Raw genomic sequence first — 20,619 nt, 5'->3', positions numbered from 1 at the left:
TTTTTGAAGTATCCTGGTCTTCCATAACACCTCAGCAGTGCCACAAGCTGATAGCTTCCATTCCATGCCGCATTGAGGCAGTAATTGCTGCAAAAGGGGCCCAAACCAAGTACTGAGTACATATGAATGCTTATACTTTTCAGGAGGTCCGATATTGTTCTATGTACAATCCTTGTTTTATTGATTGCATGTAATATTCAAATTTTCTGAGATTGTGGATTTGAGGTTTTCATGAGCTGTAAGTCATAATCATCACAATTATGACAAATCATGGCTTGAACTATCTTGCTTTGCATGTAATGAGTCTCACATATTAGTTTCACCTTTTAAGTTGCATTACTGAAATAAATGAACTTTTGCACGATATTCTAATTTTTCAAGTTTCACCTGTATTAGTTTTGGGTTTAATACTTCAAGGCCACGTTTGATATTAGGCTTTAAATTTATAAATCCACCCTGTCACGACCTGTTAATCTTCACCCAAGGGTTGGAGTGGATACAGTCGAAGGTCTCTTTCACGAGTGAGCTGATCGGGTACGCCTGTCCGTTTTTCAAGCGGACCCTCCACTCCATGGAGTGGTGGGTGTAAACAGACGTGTCCGTTTACACCTACCTGCATCCAATCTGCAAAAAAAAAAAAAAAAAAAAAAAAATAGAAAGATGGGGATCTATCCCCCATCCATCTGGTAGATCGAATGACAGTCAGATAGAAACAAAACAAGTGGCCAGTTTCCATCCAACAGCCCAAAAAGGACAGAGGGCAGTGTACATGTCTGCTCTGTGCAAGTGTAGGGGACATGGACCTGTCATCCGCTTTCTCAGCGGGCAGATCCCCCACAGGGCAAGTGGATCCACTGACGAGTCCACTCTGTGCAAAATAGAGCCTAACAAGGAAAGAGACACTTTTTGTAACTATGAGGATTAACAAAATGTTATCCAACCGCTGTTTAAATATTGCCTGCTAAGATGTCCTGATCAGCAGTAAATGGCATAGTATTACTGACCACTGCACTCAGCAGACCCTGCACTGCATTAGCTATGTTGTACATGATACTTCTGACCCCTACTTCATTTGATATTTTGTACACTGTATTTGGTGTATATTGCAGTCATATCTTTATAGATATGACTGCAATATACACCAAACTCTGCACTGGATACACTATGATGTATGTTATATGCCTGACCACTGCACTCACCATGTTGCACATGATACTCCTGACACCTGCACTACATTCACTAGGCTGTACATTATGCGCTTTCACGCATCCAAAAATAGGGCCAGACAGATTCCCACAGCAAGAATCAGATTTTTGTGGCTGGAATCACAGGCATTTGCAAACAGCTGCAGGACCTCAGCCTGTACAAAGAAAATGACAGGCTTGCAGAAGCCACAACTGTTTGCATGTATCCAGACAGTCAGTGAACACCTGCGGTTTACCCCAGGATGTCGTTTCTGTATCGGTAAAGCAAGGGCATGCAGTTTGGCCAGTTGTGCCTGGAAAAATCCAGAAATGTCTATTTTCCATACTGTAGATCATGGCTGAATTGTGGTGTGAACATGTTAAAAATGTTTCCTTATGTGGTCTTGCAGTGACCGGTGTTGATTTGGTGCAGAAAAATGCAGATCACTGTATATTGTAGAAGTCCTGTTTAGATATTCAATGATGCTGCACAATGCGTAAAACATGTTGTAACAGGTGCAGTATTTATTAAAATTGCTACACAACAAAGTAACTTAGTATGTTGCCATTTCAAAAGAAAGTTCCAGGGAAAAAAAAAAAAAAAAAAAAAAGTTGAACATGAAAGCAGAAATACAGAAAAGGAGACTTTATAAAGTTTGCTACACGGTCTAAAGATGGCCATACACTAGAAGACATTGCATCAAATTTCTTATAGTGAATGTGGTTCCATCTGGGAAGTTGCATTCATTCCAAAACCGAATGTTAAAAAAGGCAAACGAAATTTAAATCATTGAATGTGTGGATTAGAATTCATATATGAAGGTTTGTACGTTCATTAGTTTGAAACTCTAGTGTCTACTAGTGTATGGCCAGCTTAAAAACGGGAGTATGTATGTGTATATAAAAAAATAAAACATGCATGAATCTGCCATTCTGTCAAAAGGAGGAGAGGTTTTTGAAACAAAGCATTTTACATAAACATGACTGTAAAACATTTTACACATCTTAAACTTTCAAGAACGCCTAATGATGAAAAGGTAAACATAAGCTATATAGACATGGTTTGTCAGTTTATCAAAAGAGTGTCCTGTTGCATACAAAACAAGGAGATAATCTGCTCAAAATGAAATCTGGAGCCTTACCAGACAATTTAATAGTATAGCTGGCACACCCTACATGTGCTCTCTGATTTGTTACAGAGTACCTTTCAGAAGACCTGGCCCAATGCTTACTGCCTCTTGCCTGATCATCCTATGCAGAAACCTTGGCTAGTGAAACAGGTCATAAATTGACCATGGTTTTCTACAGTCTGAGACCACTCAGGTCCTTGTTTCTGCTTTTTTTTTTTTCCTGCAGTCTAAGGCATGTACTATACTATACCATACAAGGACCATTTAATATGGCTACAGATTTGCTTTAAAAACAGACCTTTCTGCTTTTAGGGGAACAGGGTAGGGTTCAATCTGTTACTGCATCTTAAAGTCCATTTTAAACTGAGCCAGCAGGATCTCCTCACCAATGCCCCAGAAACTAAAAATCTGCACAGATCAAACTTTATCCCTTCAAATACAGTATAATCCACTATGGATGGGGATCAGATTTCACAAACCAATACATTTAACTTATAAAACGTTCACAAAAAACTAGCCATTGTAAATTCAGCACTCAGTACGTATGATGATATCAAGGAAATTTCTAATAACAGAAGAGTAAAACACACACACACGCACAATGGAGGCAATATGAATACTGTCTTTGTTAAAGAAAAAGCCTCCACTCATTTTCTTGATGAACTTGGATTTATCTAGAATGTTGAGAAGAATGGTCTTCTCAGGAAGCTTACACGATATGACCAGCAAATCCTAACAAACCAGAAATGTGCAAACCATTTAATGCTCTGCATGTTCTGGTGCAGGGAGGAAAGGCATTAATCTTCATCAGAACCAGATTGTCGGCTGCTCTTTCCCCTGTAGCCCCGTGACCTAGATCTTGAACGGGAGTTTTGGGTTATTTCCTTATGCGAGTTAGAATTCGAGTGTCTGTAATGAGGAGACTTTGAACGAGATCGTGCAGAGCCAGAGCGGTGTTGGCCATATCGTGCCTTTGATCCAGACTGCTTTGGTGGAGAGCCAGATGGTGATTTCTCTGCTGATCTAGACCGTCCTCTTGACAAATGTCTTTGGGGTGATCTTGACCATCTTACAGGTGACTTTGAATGGGATTTTGAATGGCTATACGAATGTCTTCTGTGCCTTGCCCTGAAAGAAAAACCAGTAAGATGAATAGACGGTGGATTTATAATCACAGTTTCAATTTTCTAGTTGCCCCTTTGCATGTTGTATCCCCAAGATATTTCAGCTTTTGGTAGAGGCTGGGTGGTTAAATGACCTAATGTATTCTGAAATCTTAGCGATCTCAGATGGTGTATTCAAATCTGTACACATGGCATATTCAAATCTGTACACATGCTGCTCTCACTTTCCTCTTTGGATTCTTTAATTTGTTTAATACAATGGTAAATACATTAGAGGCTGAACACCTAAAATGTGAGTGGGAACAATATTAGGAATCGTGGCAGGAAAGATCACTTAGAGTCAACACAGTCAGTAACTAAAAATTTTGAAAACTTCAATAAAATAAAGCTGCAGCAATTAGCAAGTCATCCTATAGATTCTTATTATAGATTTGTACGGAGTACCAAGAATGAAGAACTTCTTAGGCACATTCAAGATCACTCAAGTTATCAGATATTCTGACAGCGCTGACTACAAATTACTGTTTTAGGCACCATTTGCACAAGTGTAGCAGTCATGTCATGCATATGCACGTTTGTTGCACTTCACAAGTAGGACAGCTCAATCATTCTGACATGGCCAACAATGAATATTACTGCAAGCATGACAAGTGTTTTTTGTGTGTTGTGTAATTGTGGAAAAATTGAGATTGGAATACAAATGGGGCCTTAAGAGTATGCAAAAACACTTGTCTATGTATGGAGCAATCAAAATAGGGGAGTCACAACATGCTTCAGCATCCGTCTGCACCGACACCGTACCCCAGTCCTCAGCTTCCCTGAGTAGTCTGCCAGCTCCGAAGAGCATATGTGATGGCACAGTTGAATAAAAAAATTGTTATATACAAAGCCAAGGAATGTCGTGTTACATTACCTCCTCCTGCTGCGGTCCCAAGAAGAGCTTCGACTACGTGTACGTCTTCTACTGCGGCTTCTAGACCTCCTGCGATCAACTGGGGAACAGGCATGCCTCTCCTTCGATTTCATTTGCACAGGAGCTACAAATTAAAAAAAAAAAAGCAAAAAAAAAACAAAAAAAAAAAAACATTGTATGGATGCAGAATAAAATAGCTGCAAACTATTTTTCTAATCCAATCTTATCTACTGTCCACACAAGCTGTAAGAATTGTGTGGAGGCAGAATCTGACCAGAAAAGGCCCTCAGTTGATGGTGAAATGGAAGTTGGGGGGAGCTTAGTCATGAAGTCAGCAAAAAGACTTGTCCAAGCAGATTTGTTGGCTGCTTGAGATAGTTTCACCTGATACATAAACCTAAACTGCCCAATGACTAATTGGTCCTTGTGCATCTATAGAGAGGCAGTCTCCTGAAGACAGACATGCTTGTAATTTTCAAAGCTCAATGGACTCAACTGAAAAAAAAAAAAAAAGTACCAGTTACACTAAGGCTGGCCATACATTATACAAAATTTTCTTGAGAATGTTACTTTAGATTTACCAAAAACTATATAAAAAGGAGGTCAAACCTAAACAATTTCAATTGTATCCAATTAAAGCAGGCCCTTGCACTACATAGTTGAAGGTAAAGCTAAAGAAAATTGGGCAAAAAATTGTATCGTGTATGGCCAGCCTTACCGGTAATGGTATTTCTGGGAAACCTTCCAGGACGGCACACCTGAGAGATAACTAGCTCCACCTGACAGGAAACACAAAATCGACAATTGGCAGTTTAAATTCCCTGCCCTTCCCTCCTCCTTTTTTATATATATATATATATATATATAATATAATATAAATAACTGAGTATTTCCACACCCTGGTGCGCAAAAGGTAATCTGTCTTGAATTAACCAACCCCAGATATCGGTGGGAAGTAGGCCTGCCGTCCTGGAAGATTTCCCAGAAATATCGTTACTGTTAAGTGTAACTGGTACTTTTCTCTAGTCATCTTCCAGGATGGCACACCTGAGATAAGCAAGGAACTCAGGCCTACCTTAGGCCGGGACCACTGCCTGTAATACTTTCCTGACGAACGCCAAGTCAGGAGGTGCTAACAACTCTACCCTGCAGGGTTTCGCAAAGGTGTCCTGGCTTGTCCATGTGGCTGCTTGGCATATCTTCTCAATCAATGCTATGGCCTTCTCCACCCAAGAGGTCGCTAGCGCTCTAGTAGAGTGAGCCCTCAGGTGTGAGGGAACAGAAACCCCTGATAAGCCAAGGAGGTGGCATGTCTGATCCATCTAGCTATTGTTGGCTTAAGTGCTTCCTGTCCCTTCTTCGAGCAATTAAATAAAAATAAGGCGATTCAACTTCCTGAAGTCACTCTATTCAAATATGTCAGTAAATACTACCTGACAAAAAAAAAACCAAAAAAAAAAAAAAAAAAAAAACTTTTCCCTCTAATTCCTAGGGTATTGACAGAAAGTCAGTAGGATAATCTCCTGTGTCCTATGAAACCATGGAGGCCACTTTGGGCAAATAAAGAGGATCCTGTCTAAGAACTACCCTGTCCTCTTATACCACCAGGAAGAGTGCTCTGAAGGTCACCTATGCTCCTTGCTATTGTGATGGCTAAAAGGAAGGCCAACTTAAAAAGAAATTAAACAAAAATCTGTGCTACTGGCTCAAAAAGTGGCTTGGTTAAAGCCTCTAACACTAAGGTCAGATCTCAAGCCAGAAAAATTATGTAACCTAAAAACGGGGGTCGCCCTCTCTTTGGCTCCCAGAAACCTCTTAGGGGCTGCAACCTTTAGGGTGCCTACTGCTATACCTTTATCCACCCATACTTGGAGAAAGTCTAAGATCACTGAAACCGTGGGAAAGGAAACCCCCCCCCCCCCCCGACACCAACTCAAAAACACTCTCCACACCTTGGAGTATATTTATCTAGTGACCAGTTTCCTACCGAGAAAAAAAAAAAAAAAAAAAGTGTACATCACTCCCTCAGAACACCCCCTTTTTCTAAGGATTTCCCTTTCAAGGAGCCAAGCAGTTAAAAAAATAAAAAATAATAATAAATAATAAAAAAACACTACAGATTGGGGTGCAGAGTTGGCCCCTGTAAGAGAAGATCCCTCTTGACTGGGAGACGCTGCAGGGGAGCCACGGCCCACCTCTTCAAGGAGGCGAACCAGGCTCTTCTTGGCCACACGGAGCCAGCAAGATCAGTCTAAAGCCTGATCAGCCCAGCTTCTGAAGTATCCACAGGATCAGTGGCAAAGGACGAAATACATATTCCACCTCAAAATCCCATTCCTGTGCAAACACATCCAGGCCTTCGGATCTCGTGTCAGAAATATTGTCTCACCTTTCTGTTTTCCCTGCAAGCAAAAAGGTCCATCTCCGGGCTGCCAAAAACCTGATTAGCTGAAAAACACACCTTGGGATTTAGTTCCCACTCTCCCTGGTGAGTGGTTGGCCACTGTTGACATATTGTCTGGATTGAATGAAAAAGTCCAAATTCTGTCAGTCTGCAAAGGCCTGACCCACTGCCAAGAACTCTCTACAATTGGAGGAGGTACCCCTTAGGCACAGCTCCCATGGGGCTTGGGGTTATTGGTCCTCTACATGGGCTCCCAGACCCACTCGCTTGCATCTGTGGTTACCCGAACTGGGTCCCACTGTGCCCACGGTTTCCCTTCCCCCAGATTCTGCAGATCATCAGATTGTCTAGGTAAGGGATGAGGGAAATTCCCTGAAGGTGTAAATAGTCTACTACCTCAGCCAAGACCTTGGTAAATATTCTCGGACTGGACACTAGCCCAAAAGGGAGGGCTCAGAACAGCCACCGACTGCCCCCCCCCCCCCCCGTTCTTGGGATGCAACTCATCCTTTTTCCTCCAAACACGAGTGTAGTTTAGACCAAAAAGTTCTACTTTGGTCTCATCTGACCACATGACTTTCTCCCATGCCTCCTCTGGATCATCCAGATGTCCAGGCCTGTCTGAAGTTTGCCAATGACCATGTGATGACTTGAGCAGGGGAACCTTCCGTGCAATGCATGATTTGAACCCATGACAGCGTAGTGTTCTACTGACAGTAACCTTTGAAACTGTGGTCCCAGCTCTCTTCATGCCATTGACCAGCTCCTCCCTTGTAGTTCTGGGCTGATTCCTCACCTTTCTTGTCATCAGTGATACCCCACGAGGTGAGATCTTGCATGGAGCCCCAGTCCGAGGGAGAATGACAGTCGTCTTTAGCCTCTTCCATTTTCTAACAATTGTTCCAACAGTTGATCTATTTTCACCAAGCTGCTTGTCAATTGCCCTGTAGCCCTTTCCAGCCTTGTGGAGGTCCACAATTTTATCTCTGGTGTCTTGACAGCTCTTTGGTCTTGCCCATGGTAGTAGTCGGCGTCTGACTGACTGGGGTGGACAGGTGTCTTTAAAGAGCTCAGACAGGTGCTACCAAGTTAGATTAATGAGTGGAGTAGAGGTGGACTTTTTAAAGGCACAGTAACGGTCTTTGAGAGCCAGAATTCTTGCTGTTTCTTAGGTGTTCAAATACTTATGTTCAGCAGTGCAAGACAAATAAATTCTTTAAAAATCATACAATGTGATTTCCTGATTTTTTTTTTTAATTCTGTCTCTGAGGGGGAATGCACCTACAATGTGAATTTCAGATCCCTCCATGATTTTTAAGTGGGAGAACTTGCAAAATCGCAGGGTGTTCAAATACTTCTGTTCCTCACTGTATCCCTTTTCCCCCGAAGCACACCTGTAGGGGAATGGATAAGGTCTCTACCCCCCCACCACCCCCCATCAGCTGAGTCAGACTCACTGCCCGTGGTCTTCTCACTATCTGCAGCCACTGCCTTGCCTTCCATCCTTAGCAGCGCCCTTCAGGACTGCGTCACCTTCACCAGGCTTCTGGGTCTACAGTCCCAGGGGTAATTCCTGGAGGCTCCACACTGACCTGATGAGGAAGTGCCGACCGGCACCGCCATCTTTAAAGGCAGAAATCCAACCCTCGCTGGAAGTCCTACTGCAAGCGAGGCTTGGTACACAGCTTTGCTCCCACTTCTGGTCCTGCGCCCTGTGCTCCTACACTGGCAGAACCAACAGCAGACTCCACCGCAGCCATCCCGCTCACCCTACAGGTGCATGCCGTGCGACCCCATATGCCAGCAGGTGGTCCCCAAACCCGCGAGAAGCCACCTTGCGGCCTGGTCCTCTCCTGACATACCTCCTCGCTGCCCTGGAAGAGGGAGGAAGGGTGCCCGTACCTTGAACGCCAGGCACACCTCCCCTGTGCCCGGGAATCTGATCAACTGGGACCCCTGGAATGGGCGAGTAGAGCCTGCTCTCCCCATCTCAGCTGTTTACCACCCCCACCCCCAGGGGGGAACCTCCAGCCCCAGGCCTTAGGTCCAAAAAAAAAAAAAAAAAAAAAACCCCCCACACGTTTCGCTGCCATGGAACTGAGGAATGGAGGGAGGGGCGGAGAATTTAAACTCTGTCAATTGCGTTTCCTGATGGGTGAAGCTAGTCATCTCAGGTGTAGTCCTGGAAGATGACTAGAGAAATAACATTTTTGAGCCGAATGTTAAAAATCAAAGACTAATCGCAGCTAATGGCACTATATGCTATGTGAAATCATATACAATTATGCCTGAAATATTGATATAGTCAACAATTGGTATGTGTTATGATTATGTACATTGTGACCCACAATAAATGATTATTCAGGCTGTTAAGGTCCAATAAGTTAAATGCTAGTGAAGGTGCAGACTAAGGAAAGGTCCATCCACACCCAAAGCATGCTACAAAAATAGGATTATATAGCCCGGCCGCCGCACACCTCACCCAGCCCGAGTGGTTAACAGATAAAAGCAGCCTCAACTGGATTCAGCCAGACCACACCAACACTGGAGGAGTAATTTGGATGAATCGAGCCGAGGCTGTGATAACAGACTAACCACTCGGGCTGGATGAGGTATACCGAGGCCGGGCTATCTCTTCCTATTTTTGCAGCATGATTATGTACATTACTGAATGAACCATCTCTTTTGTAAAATTAACCTTCCAAGATTGTACAAGATATGCATGTTAATCCTGATCCACTGTAATATTAGCCAGACCTGCAGACACCAAGTACTTACTTTTCCGATCACCTTGAGCAAATTGTATCTCAATCTGACGTCCACAAACCCATTTTCTGTTTAGATTATAAAGGGCATCTTCAGCATCACGAACATCTTCAAACCTGGCTGTCTGTTAAGGAGACTTTGCAGTGTACGGTACGTAGTGCTATATACACAACTTTAAAAAGTTAAAACCCAGGCTAGCTATAAGAGTTCAATGATTCACAAATTTCAAAATGTTAAAGTCTATTTAAAGCAGCAATGATCACAAGCTTTGGATGACCTAAGGCTAAAAGTTAAAATATACAAACTGCACATGCTTAAAAGAGAAATTTTACCTTTGAGAGGTTTGTGCATTCCTTTCTTGCCACCCAAAGAATGAACATTGCGACAGATTAAAACAAAAAAGGAGCCTGCCTCCAAAATCTAACTTTTAGTACAAGACCTACAATACCCCAAAAATTTACAATGAGCCCAAGGTCACAGAATGAGAAACAAAAAGGCAAAGACAGCAAATACATTTAGCATGCATCTTGTATTTGAAATAGTTAAAATTATTTAAATACAAGCCAGACATCTAACTTTGTGAGGTAATGCTTCAAATGCAGAGTAGTACAGAATGTAAACAATGCACTAGACCCATGCAAGTCAGGCAACTGGAAGTGGGCTTTATTAAAGTAATTCTAAAGGCTTAAAATTAAAAAAAAAAACAAAAAAACACCCACAACAAAACATCTATACTTACCTTCTGTGTGCAGTGGTTTTGCACCCAGCAGCCCAGAACCTCCTCTTCAGGTCCCTGGCAGGAGCTCCTGGACCTCCTGTCAGGGGCACCTGAGCATGTGCATTCCCCAGCCACTGCTCCATGTGTCCATTCACACAGGGAGCCATGGCTTGGCCCCAGCCCATCTCTCTTCTCATTGGCTCACTGGCTGTGATTGCAGCTCCCGCTGCTGTCTCAGGCAATAAGAGGGAGTCCCGGGATAGCCGAGATGCCAGTGCACATTTCTGGATGAAGAGGGGGCTTAGGTGAGTATTTGGAGGGGGATGCTGCAGAGAGAAGGTTTTTTTTTTAACCTTCATGCATAGAATGCATGAAGGTAAAAAAAACCCTTGAGCCTTTTCAATCAATCACTTTAGGTAAAAAATGTTTACAGGGTAAAAGCATAGATCAGGAGGTCTAACCTGTGACTTTGGGGAAAGGAGGGTTGAATTAAGAAGGAATGTCCAGACCAAAAAGGTCAACCAGGCTTAAGCAGAATAGCCTTAACTATATAGAGGAGATCCATAGTAAGACAGATAGCTACCAGATAGATCAGAAGTTATCAAAAGATATGCATGGATGAGAAGTCCCTTCAACTCTCTCAAAAGTTGTTTCAGGGGGTCTAGTAGGTATACCACGACCTACTTGAGCAAACATTAAATATATAAATGCTAGGAAACTGTAAACCTAGCCTCAAAGAGCAGAAACAAAATGGAGCTAGAAGCAGGAATCCCATTTACAAAGCACTATGAATAATTAGAGTGAGAAGAGGACCTAACTTAAGGGAGTGGCTTAATCAGTGGGTGGTGCAGTCTGTCAGTCTCCATTCAGAGCAGTACAGAGCTCAGTAGCTATTACTAGCAGCCAGTCCAGAGTGTGCAAGTGAATACCGGCTCCAAAACAAATGAATGAGAATGCAGCCATTTGCTAGCACGGTTTGTTTATTCATTTTGCGGAGATCACAAGTTAACTTTAACGCCGATACACGTTTAAGTAGGTAAATGCAATACAGTACAGAATGACAACCCCAAAAAAACTTGTGGCTACTGCTGCTTTAATTAGAACTTCCAAAAATACTTCTTTACACTTTGAATTAACTTTAACTAAAATCAGACATACTTGAGAAGCAGGATACAAAAAGGAAACTTTTGTGGTTACCTCATTTGACTTGATCTTGAACCTTGACCTTTGCTCTTTAGTGCTTGCAAGGTGAAGCTGGACAAGGATCAACCAAATCGAACTTTGCTTTGGATATAAATGTAGGAAATTTGAACCCTCAGCTTGCAGCAGGCTGTGTCTTTAGTGCTTGGCAAGAACTTCCCCTCTTCCAGCTTTCTTATCTGTTTCCACCCTCCCTCTTTATTCCTTGAAGCTGCAACTTCAAAGGTGTCTGTGGGCTTTACGCTTGGCTCTATCTAACCAGGCTCATTCAAACCTTGGGGTGCTTGCCAGCTACTGTGGACTGCTTTACATTTTCTGAGACAGAGAAATAAATACACATACAATTAGGAGGTAGGCACTTCATGCTCCTAAACATCAACACAAGCACATAAAGGATATTGAATATAAGCAAATCCTCTGGGGCGACGATTGTAGTAGTCAAGAGGAATGTAAACGTCTACTATTGGGCCATACCGACCAAACTCACGCCGCAAATCCTCCGGCCTGAAGTGTGTAAGGCAGAGAAACAAGGTTGATAGTGCAACTTCATTGTTGTGCAAGTTAAACAAAACTACCTTGTGTGCTCTATGATCTGCACTAGATAACTTCAAACAGAAAAAAAACAAAAAAAAAACACCCATATTATTTTATACAACGTCTGATCTCTACAGCAGTGGTTTTCAACCTCTTTGGCCAACATACCACCCTCAAGGAACATCCCCCAGCTCAAATATCCCTAATCATTTATACGTACAATATATTTTTTAAGCAAAGTAATGTGTAACACATTTAATGCTAATCAACACAGAAACCTTAGTGTGGTCTGTGCCTGAAGGAATCACACAGCAGAGGCACCTCTGAGCAGCCCAGGGGAGTTTGCATCTGCAAAGCTTGCCCCCTGCTTGGAGGTGAAGACCCCACTGACCACCTGATGCTCAGCAACACATCCTAGCCTAACTACACAACCTAGTTAGCTCCCATCAAGGTCAACCCATATGGAGCTCCCAGGCGAGAAAAAAAAATAGGGGCAGCCAGGAGAAGGGCTAGTGGTCATTTTTTTTTTTTTTTTTTTTTTTTTTTTAACTGGTTTTATTGTGAAAAAGGAGGTCACATATAAGAGAAGTTGAACTTTTGGGGCATAGTGAGGTTCCCAATCTCAAAGCAACATAGTGAGATAAGTTACTTTGAGGATGTGAGGCACAGAAACATTAGATCTTACATGTGACCACTCACCAAAATAAACAAGTAAAAAAACAAATATTTTAGGGGTGCTTGTGACTTTTTATGCACCATCAACTGTCATTACAAGTGCCTCAACCTACATAGGTGAAGTCCTGCACTCTGCATCTTTTGTATGAACTGCATCAAGAATCTATTAACCACTTGCCCACCACCCTATAGTAGAAATACTGCTACAGGGCTGCGCAATATAACATACAAACGTTTTGCATCTCTAGGTAGGGGGTGCGTGCGCACTGCCCTACCTGTGCCGACATTGACTGCTAGAAATGTCAATCACCAGGTCCCGGACGGAAATTCCCGCCGGCACCCAGTGACCACCATGCAAAGCTGACAGAGAAGAGACCTGTGTGTAAACACAGGTCTCTCTCCTGCCAGCAAGGGCATGCTGCTTTGTATTTACCTGCATAGCACAGAAATACAAAGCAGCATGTCTCCCTAGTAAAACAGCACACACAGTAAAACACCCAGCACACTGTTAACCCCTTCCTGCCTAGAGTCATCAGTACAGTGTCAGTGCTTATTAGCACTGATCACTATTTTAGTGTCACTGGGGATGTCAGTGGCAGGCAGTCAGCTGCCACCCAGGGACAGAACGCCCGCTATGATCGCCACCATTATTCGGATCAAAAAAATAAATAAAAAAAATTCTAATATATATATACCGCCATTTGTAGACGCTATAACTTTCACGTAAACCAAATTAATTTACAAGTATCCTATTTTTTTTTTTGCGTAGCAAAGAAGTAGCAGAATACATTTTGGCCAAAATTAGATTTTTTACTGGATATGTTTTAAAGCAAAAGATATATTTTTTTATTCCAAAATTGTTTTTTTTTTTTTTCCCTATAAACAAAAAAAAAACACCACACACAAAAAAGCCCACAGGTGGTGACCAAAATACCACCAAAAGAAAGCTCTATTTGTGGGGGTGGGGGGGTTAATGCAGACTTTCAAAGTTACTTAAAGGTCCACTTTCTGCTGTTTCCAAATGGTGCACCTGTGCTAGCGGTTTTGTGTTCAGACCTCTTGCTGCCATTCACTTTAGCATTTTTTTGGTTACTTTTCCTTACAGCCTCTAAATCTTTTACCACTTTGTCCATGCCATCAAAGACAAAGTTTGTAATTGCAATATTTTGTCTGTAATGGTATAAATTTTGGAAAACCCAATCATATGACCCATAAAAGATTAATAACGTTGCAAACTGGAGAGCAGATCGAAGAACTATGATTCTTAAAAGTACCCCCTCTGGGGTATGTGTACCATAGGTTGAGAACCACTGCTTTAGAGTTATATACCTTTTAACATTTATGCTAGTCAAACTAATATCGTATACCATTTATTTTTTTGTGTTTTTTTAAACATTAAAATATTTACTTACCTCTCTGGCATTTAATGTGTAATTTGTATTGCTGAAATGTAACATTTTTTTTATACTGTAACACAAGAGCCTTAAGGCCTGGTTCACACTGCTGTGGCTCTGCTAGTCCTGGTTTGCACATTCATTTGAATAGACTGCTGTGCTCCTGAAAACACGAGGAAAAAGTCCCTGCAGTCCGCATGGAACCTGCATGTGTAGTGCGGTTCCCAGTGTGGGAAGTGGCTGCTGCGATTTCCTCTGCTTGCAGATGCCATTATTATTAATTGCACACACACACACACACACACACAGACAGATTTTCTGTGCAGGTGGTAGGACTGACAATCCTGTAACTGCCAAAACTCACCAACAGCAGGATTGGTTTAAAGGACATGGCAGGAATAGGAAACGCTCACCTGATTTGTGTTTCCTTCCCCTGCCTTTTGGAGGAGAAAGGTATTGCTCTCTCATGAGCAACTCATAATTTTGTAGCAGTTTCAGCAGTGAGGGAGAATTGCCCTACTGGGAGCAACACATAAAATGGTTACGTGTCCTCCTTGTGTTTTCTGGAGAGATATCACCAGCATGACATGACCTGAGTTTGGTTACATGCGGTGCAAAAAGCAGCCATACATGCTAACGTGACAAAAACACAAAGCTTCTAACAGAAAGATTTAGAAGACTTTCCAGTATTTAAAAAGGCCTAGCCCTTAACCACTCCCTCTCTTTTTTGCACATTAACATCAGACTTTTTGCCCATTAAAGTACTTAAAACCCCTAAACAATCATTTTCTGAATGCAGAGGACCTGTACGATAAACAGATGATAGTTGCAATTTATGCTTAACTATATTTGCTCAACTATAAACCAAATCTATATATTCAGGAAAAAAATAAACCAATTTTACTGCATATAAACCCCCCCCCTTTTTTTTCCCTTTTCTTTTTAAACATAGAAAAGATTAAGTAGTGTCAATTAAACAGGCAACAGCCTTTTTCAAGCAGGGTACCTTCAGGTGTGCCATGGTAAAAGCCAGCAGTAGGCCAAGCCTGCCTTTTAGTTACACAAAGCTTCAGGTTTTCATTGTGCATCATTATAACCTTTCAGCTGCCGGCGTCCTAACAACCAATAATGTCACTGATTGCCAAAAGATACAGAGCATCCAATTTGCGCCTCCCCCTTACCCTCTCCATCAGCACTGGTGTCACATGCGTGAGGGAGAGAAAGTGAGGAAGAGAACAGCTGGAATACTAATCAGCACCAGTGTACAGTGTGTGTTTACTTTGGAGGAATAAATCAACTCTAATGCTGAGTGGTCTACGTGTGTGCATGTTGCTGCGTTTTGTAAAACTAAATATGCACATCATTTTAAAGGGTTCCCCCAGCTGAAAAAGGGTTGAGAAACACTGAGGTACCAAATATGTCAGGTCTCAAACCAGCACATGCCCATGTTATTGCCAAACAATTGCGGTACTGCAGTCCATGATAGTTTAAATGCCTTTACAACTCATCAGTTTAGAATTAACCATAAATTAGGGACATAGAATTATCGCTCTCACTCTGGTGTGTGCAGAAATATCACATGTATGGTGCAATCGTTCACCTTCATGTGTGTGATCTATGCATGCATAGTATGTGTGTATATGGATTACTAGCTTGTAGTCCGACAGCTGTAAAACCAGAAACACTCAGACCTGAGCACTTCTGGATTCACATTGCACAGAGGAAATTGGGGAATGGATATTGCTGAGCGCCTCCTGCTTGCCACCAGGGGTGCACAAGGTACAGCATGGAGGATGAACAGGGACAGGACACCCACGAGCACAGCTTAGATCACTTTTATGCATACACCAGAAGACTGCTGCACAGAAAAAAAACAAAATGATGCAGTCCTTATGGAGTTGTTCTCTGTGACATGGACCTGCATAATCATTTATAACAATGATCATAAACATTCTACAAGTGCAGTCACACATCAAGAGCTCTCAGTTTACATGCATCGTTGCCAACACAAGCCAGACTGCCTCTAAGGCAACCACATGACAGTAGACAATCTCGATTTTATTAACATGTTGGAGCCCCAGGCCCTGAATATGTACTAAGCTTGTTTATACTTTTTTTTACAAATGCATAATGTACCAAAAAAAAAAAAAAAAGCTTTTTAAAAGTAGAAATAAAAGGCATCAACCCCCCCCCTTTCATTTTGGAGAGAGTAAAAGAGGGTTATAACCCATCAGATTCTTTTTTCACCATCTGTGTCCCATTAGAGATATTTCCCTTCACTTCTTGACCCATAGAAGAAAATCAAAAAACAAACAGGAAGTGAGAAGAAATCGATCTTTACTAAAACCTTGCCCTGATGTGCAGATTTCACTTACAGAGACATGAGTTTACATCGGTTTTCTGCATGCATTATGTAAGGGCACAAAGAAAACCACTGTTCTCTGTGTGCCCTGTTCACAACACTAGTATCATGTACAGATTTCTTCTGTGCAAATCTGCAAAGTGTATAAAACTCATTGAAGGCTGCATGAAAACTGATGTCTCTGCAACTGAAATTTGTGTCAGTTTCCTTCAGTTTTTCTGCACATATGGTGTGAATGAGGCCTCTAAGTGGTTGTAAACCTCAGACATGAAATAAGAACAAAGCATATCCCTCTATAGTTCAGGGATGTGCAATTCACAACGCCCGACACATGTAGTTTTAGGCGCCAGGCAGGTAGGATTTTTTTGCCTTTAGCCCTGCTGCGGGCAAGCAGCAGGGCTCATCTGTTAGGTGGAAGCATTCAGATTGCTTCCACAAAGCCCACAGTGCCGCCGCCTCCCTGCCCGCTATATGTACCGGTCTCCGCTTGCCCATCTGCGGACCCGGGACCAGTCAGTGGGTGTCAGTGGAATGTTGGGATGCAGGTAGAGAGGAGGGAGGAGAGTGGACATATCCGCTACCTTCCCCTTCTTGTCCTGGCTTGGAAGTGTTGTGACATCACTTCCAGGTCCCAGTTAACAGGTTCCCGGCCATTGAGGCCGGAAAAGAATGTAATGCAGGGCGATGTGCACTGCATTACATTCAGCGGAGAACAGGGGAGACATGCAGGGTCTTTTAGACCCTGCAGGTCTCAAAAAAAAATAAAAAATAAAAAAAAAAAGTTAGAACCTGTCAAAAAAATAAAAAAATCGTCCAAGTAGAAAAAAAAAAAAAATTTTTATTTAAAAAAAATGTAAGTTACAGCCAAGCATATGAACCCCCCAGATTTTTCAAGGTCCCCCCACATATGTACACACGGACAAAATGTAAAAGCACTCGCTGGGACGCTCACACATGAAAACGACGATTACAATACACAGGTTACATTTTGCCGTGCATGCCAGAATGAGAGCAATAATTCTAGCACCAGACCTCCTCCGTAATGCTAAACTGACTACCTAGAAAGGGCTTTAAAAGTGTCACCTATAGAAAATAGAGTACTAAAGTTTGTTCCATTTCACGAGTACACACATATTTAAGGTTTGACATGTTTGATATCTATTTACTCGATGCAACCCAGTCTTTTACATTTTACAAAAAAAATTTGATCAATTATTGCCGTTTGTGCCCTAAAATTAACTCAAGTGTATTTTTTACTAAAATTTTGTGGTATCGTGTGACAAAAAAAAAAAAAATAATAATAATTCGGAACTACCGCTATTTTATTCTCTAGGGTCTCTGCTTTCAGAAAATATATGTTTTGAAGTTTCATGTAATCTTCAGGCCTTAAATGATTATTTTAAATGTGTGCAAAAAAAACGCAAAAATGGCCCTTGCAGTGAAATGGATAAAAGATAAGCCGGACACTCCCCTTTCCTGAGGAGCAGCCAATAGGTGCTCATTACACTGCAAGGTCCCTCCCCTCCCTGCTCGTCCCCGGGTGCAGTGCTGGAGACAAGGCAGGGAGGGGAAGAAGAATCACTTCTGACAGGTTTTCCTGACACCAAGAGAAAATGGTGACAGGGGAGGGACCTCTAGCACACAGCCTGTGATTGACAGTTTCAGCTCTGTTCCCTCCAATTAGCTCTCAGAGCACTCCTCACTAAGTAGAACTCATCTCTGTGCATCACCCGAGGCCAGTCACTCGGTATAAGTTAGAGCTGATTCTCACATGTATGGTGCGGACTGAAGCTCAGATTTCCCAGCTAATTGATACAGTAGCTATTCACAGGTTCGGGACAGGATTAGCTCATATACGGTCTAGAAAAAAATTCCCATAGAAGTCAACAGCATATAATCTGAACCGTACCACACTGCTCAGAAATCGGACACTACTCTTTTTAAAACCACAGAGCCTTGGTTCATATACGTACACGTGATTCGTACAGGAACCACACCGCATTCCTGTGCAAATCACATACGATTTATGTGTACTGCGATTGGAGCCATACTTTTTGTATGGCTCTATTCGCACCGCACTGGTGCCCAAAATGTGCAGGACCCTTTTTTGGGTCCGCACTAGAATAGGATCGCACAGGTATTCACACCTATACGATCCGATACTTCACATCGCACCACGTTTCGTGGACCGTTTTCAGGATGTTGTTAACACACCTGCAGCGGTTTGCATGGACTGGGTGCAATTCTGATGGTGTGTGGAATTTACACTGAAATCGCTGCAAATTCCACACCACATCAGTGTGAACCAGGGCTGAATCTGCACCAGACATATGTAAACAGGCACCATAGGAAGCATTGTTATTTCACGTCATGCGGATCAGATGGAAGTTCAAACCATATATATGTGAACAGCACTAAGTGTACACCCACTTTAAAGTAGAGCGTGCCCCCCCCCAAAAATAAATAAAAAAAGTCAGCACCTACAAATACTGTAGCTGCTGACTTTTAATATTAGGGCATCTGTCCAGGGATCCAGCGGTGTCCTCACCCCCAGCAAATTCTTAAATCACCTATTGGGTGCTGGTGCCACCATCTTGACTAAGAGAAACCAGTAGTGAGGTGTTGCAGCTTCTGTCAGTTTCCTACTGTGCTTTGTGAATGGGCTGCAGTCTTGGCACCTACGACATGTCCCAGGGGGCTGCGGGGGAAGGAGGTCTGAACTTTCAGCTTAGTTTGCTGAAATAATATCAGGCACCTGCTTCCCCCCCCAAGGTACCAAATGTGGCCGTGAAGGGGGGTAGGCGGCAGATTAACAGCAACTTCCACATTTGGGTGGAACTCCACTTTTACTACCAAGTTTGAGGACAGTGTGTGTCTATGGACACACACAACCCAACTTGGGAACGAGCCCCTACAACAAGTGGCTTTCTATGGGGACATTCAACGGGGGGGGGGGGGGGAACCAGGAGCACCAACAGGAGACCCCAGCAGTGTAGGTTTGGGATTGCTCTATGTAAACCATTACACAAAACAGGTTACTATGACATTTTCGTTATTAAAAAAAAAAAAAAGTACATTTCCAATCAGTGTAAAGTGAAATAATTGAGACGTATCAGTCCTATATAATATAAATCCTGTATAATAATCAGTCACACGTGTTGAGCTCTCATGGAAAGTCTCTTATGTGAATTCGGCCCAGGCTCATTGAAAGGGCCCCTCCACCACCAACGTGTCACCAATGCTGTACTGAACCGCCCAGTGTGCCTTTTCTACAACAAAAGTCCTTCCCGCTCCTATTATTTTCAATGGAGGGCTAAGTTGTGCTGCACGTCCAGCCTCAGGTGTAAGGAGCCGCACAGACGTATGAAAGGCCTACAATCGTCATGCGGCTCCCTCTACACGCGGCTAGGAACGTGTAGGCCCGGAATGGTGAATGTTCGCGGGAAGGGAGGGGGTCCTACACCCCCCACACCACACAAGGGGCTGTCCTTACCTAGTGGCATCGGCCACGTTCCTGACGAACAGAGAGGTGTTGGGCGGCCTAGAGTATCGGGACATGGTGCTGAGGAGCTGCGACTGGCAACGGATAACAAGTGGCGATATCCCCGGCCTCTTCAGACAAGTAGCGTCGTCTAACGTCCTTATTAGGCGGCCTGGCGGAGGGCTCCAGCTCGTTGTCAGGGGGTGTGTCCAGCGGGACGATGGTGATAGGAAGGTGTTCCGCTGGAGGGGCGGGATCGGAAGTGGCTTTGTGTCCATCTTGAGGTTTGGAATGCGCGCTTAGTGTGTGCTAATATAGTAGGAGCCATGCTGTTCGGGAGGATTAGTGTCTGACCTCAGTACTGAGGGAATATAGGGGCTGCCATTGCTGGCGACCTCTGGGACAACATGCTGTCTTCTTGTTTGTGGGTTCACTTCTGGAGACACAGAAGAGTGGGAATGAAGGCCTCAGGCACGCTGACAATTATTTTAGGGCTTGCTCATACTTGTCTACATTTCTAACTTAACCACTTGCCTTACATTAGTGTTTTTCTGCGTTTGCCGTTTTTAGTGGTTTTTTTTACCAAAAAGAATTTATTTACTCAAAACAACATCCACAAATGCCGTTTTACAGCGTTAGAGCATTTTTACAGCTAAAAAACTAGAAACCCACTAGTTCTGGGTCTTTTCCAGCCAAAAAATGCTGATTACAGTCTATGTGTGCATGGACACATA

The 20,619-nt window shown here is 42.9% G+C and overlaps 1 protein-coding gene across 1 annotated transcript; it reads right to left on the bottom strand.

Annotated features, from left to right (window-relative positions):
• Window positions 1-1,687: 1,687 nt before the first annotated feature.
• SRSF12 (serine and arginine rich splicing factor 12) lies at window positions 1,688-20,102 on the bottom strand. Its single transcript, XM_089691304.1, has 5 exons — window positions 19,898-20,102; window positions 11,839-11,943; window positions 9,534-9,637; window positions 4,352-4,475; window positions 1,688-3,442 (listed from the first exon to the last, which is right to left on the bottom strand). The coding sequence occupies exons 1-5, from the start codon at window positions 19,960-19,962 to the stop codon at window positions 3,112-3,114; spliced, it is 729 nt and encodes a 242-aa protein (XP_089547430.1). The 5' UTR covers window positions 19,963-20,102; the 3' UTR covers window positions 1,688-3,111.
• Window positions 20,103-20,619: the final 517 nt, after the last annotated feature.

The sequence above is a fragment of the Staurois parvus genome, unplaced genomic scaffold (assembly GCF_062004578.1).
Source record: "Staurois parvus isolate SC_StPar_1 unplaced genomic scaffold, SC_StPar_1.0 ptg000561l, whole genome shotgun sequence".
Lineage (NCBI taxonomy): Eukaryota > Metazoa > Chordata > Amphibia > Anura > Ranidae > Staurois > Staurois parvus.
This window is presented reverse-complemented; position numbering and strand designations above follow the sequence as displayed.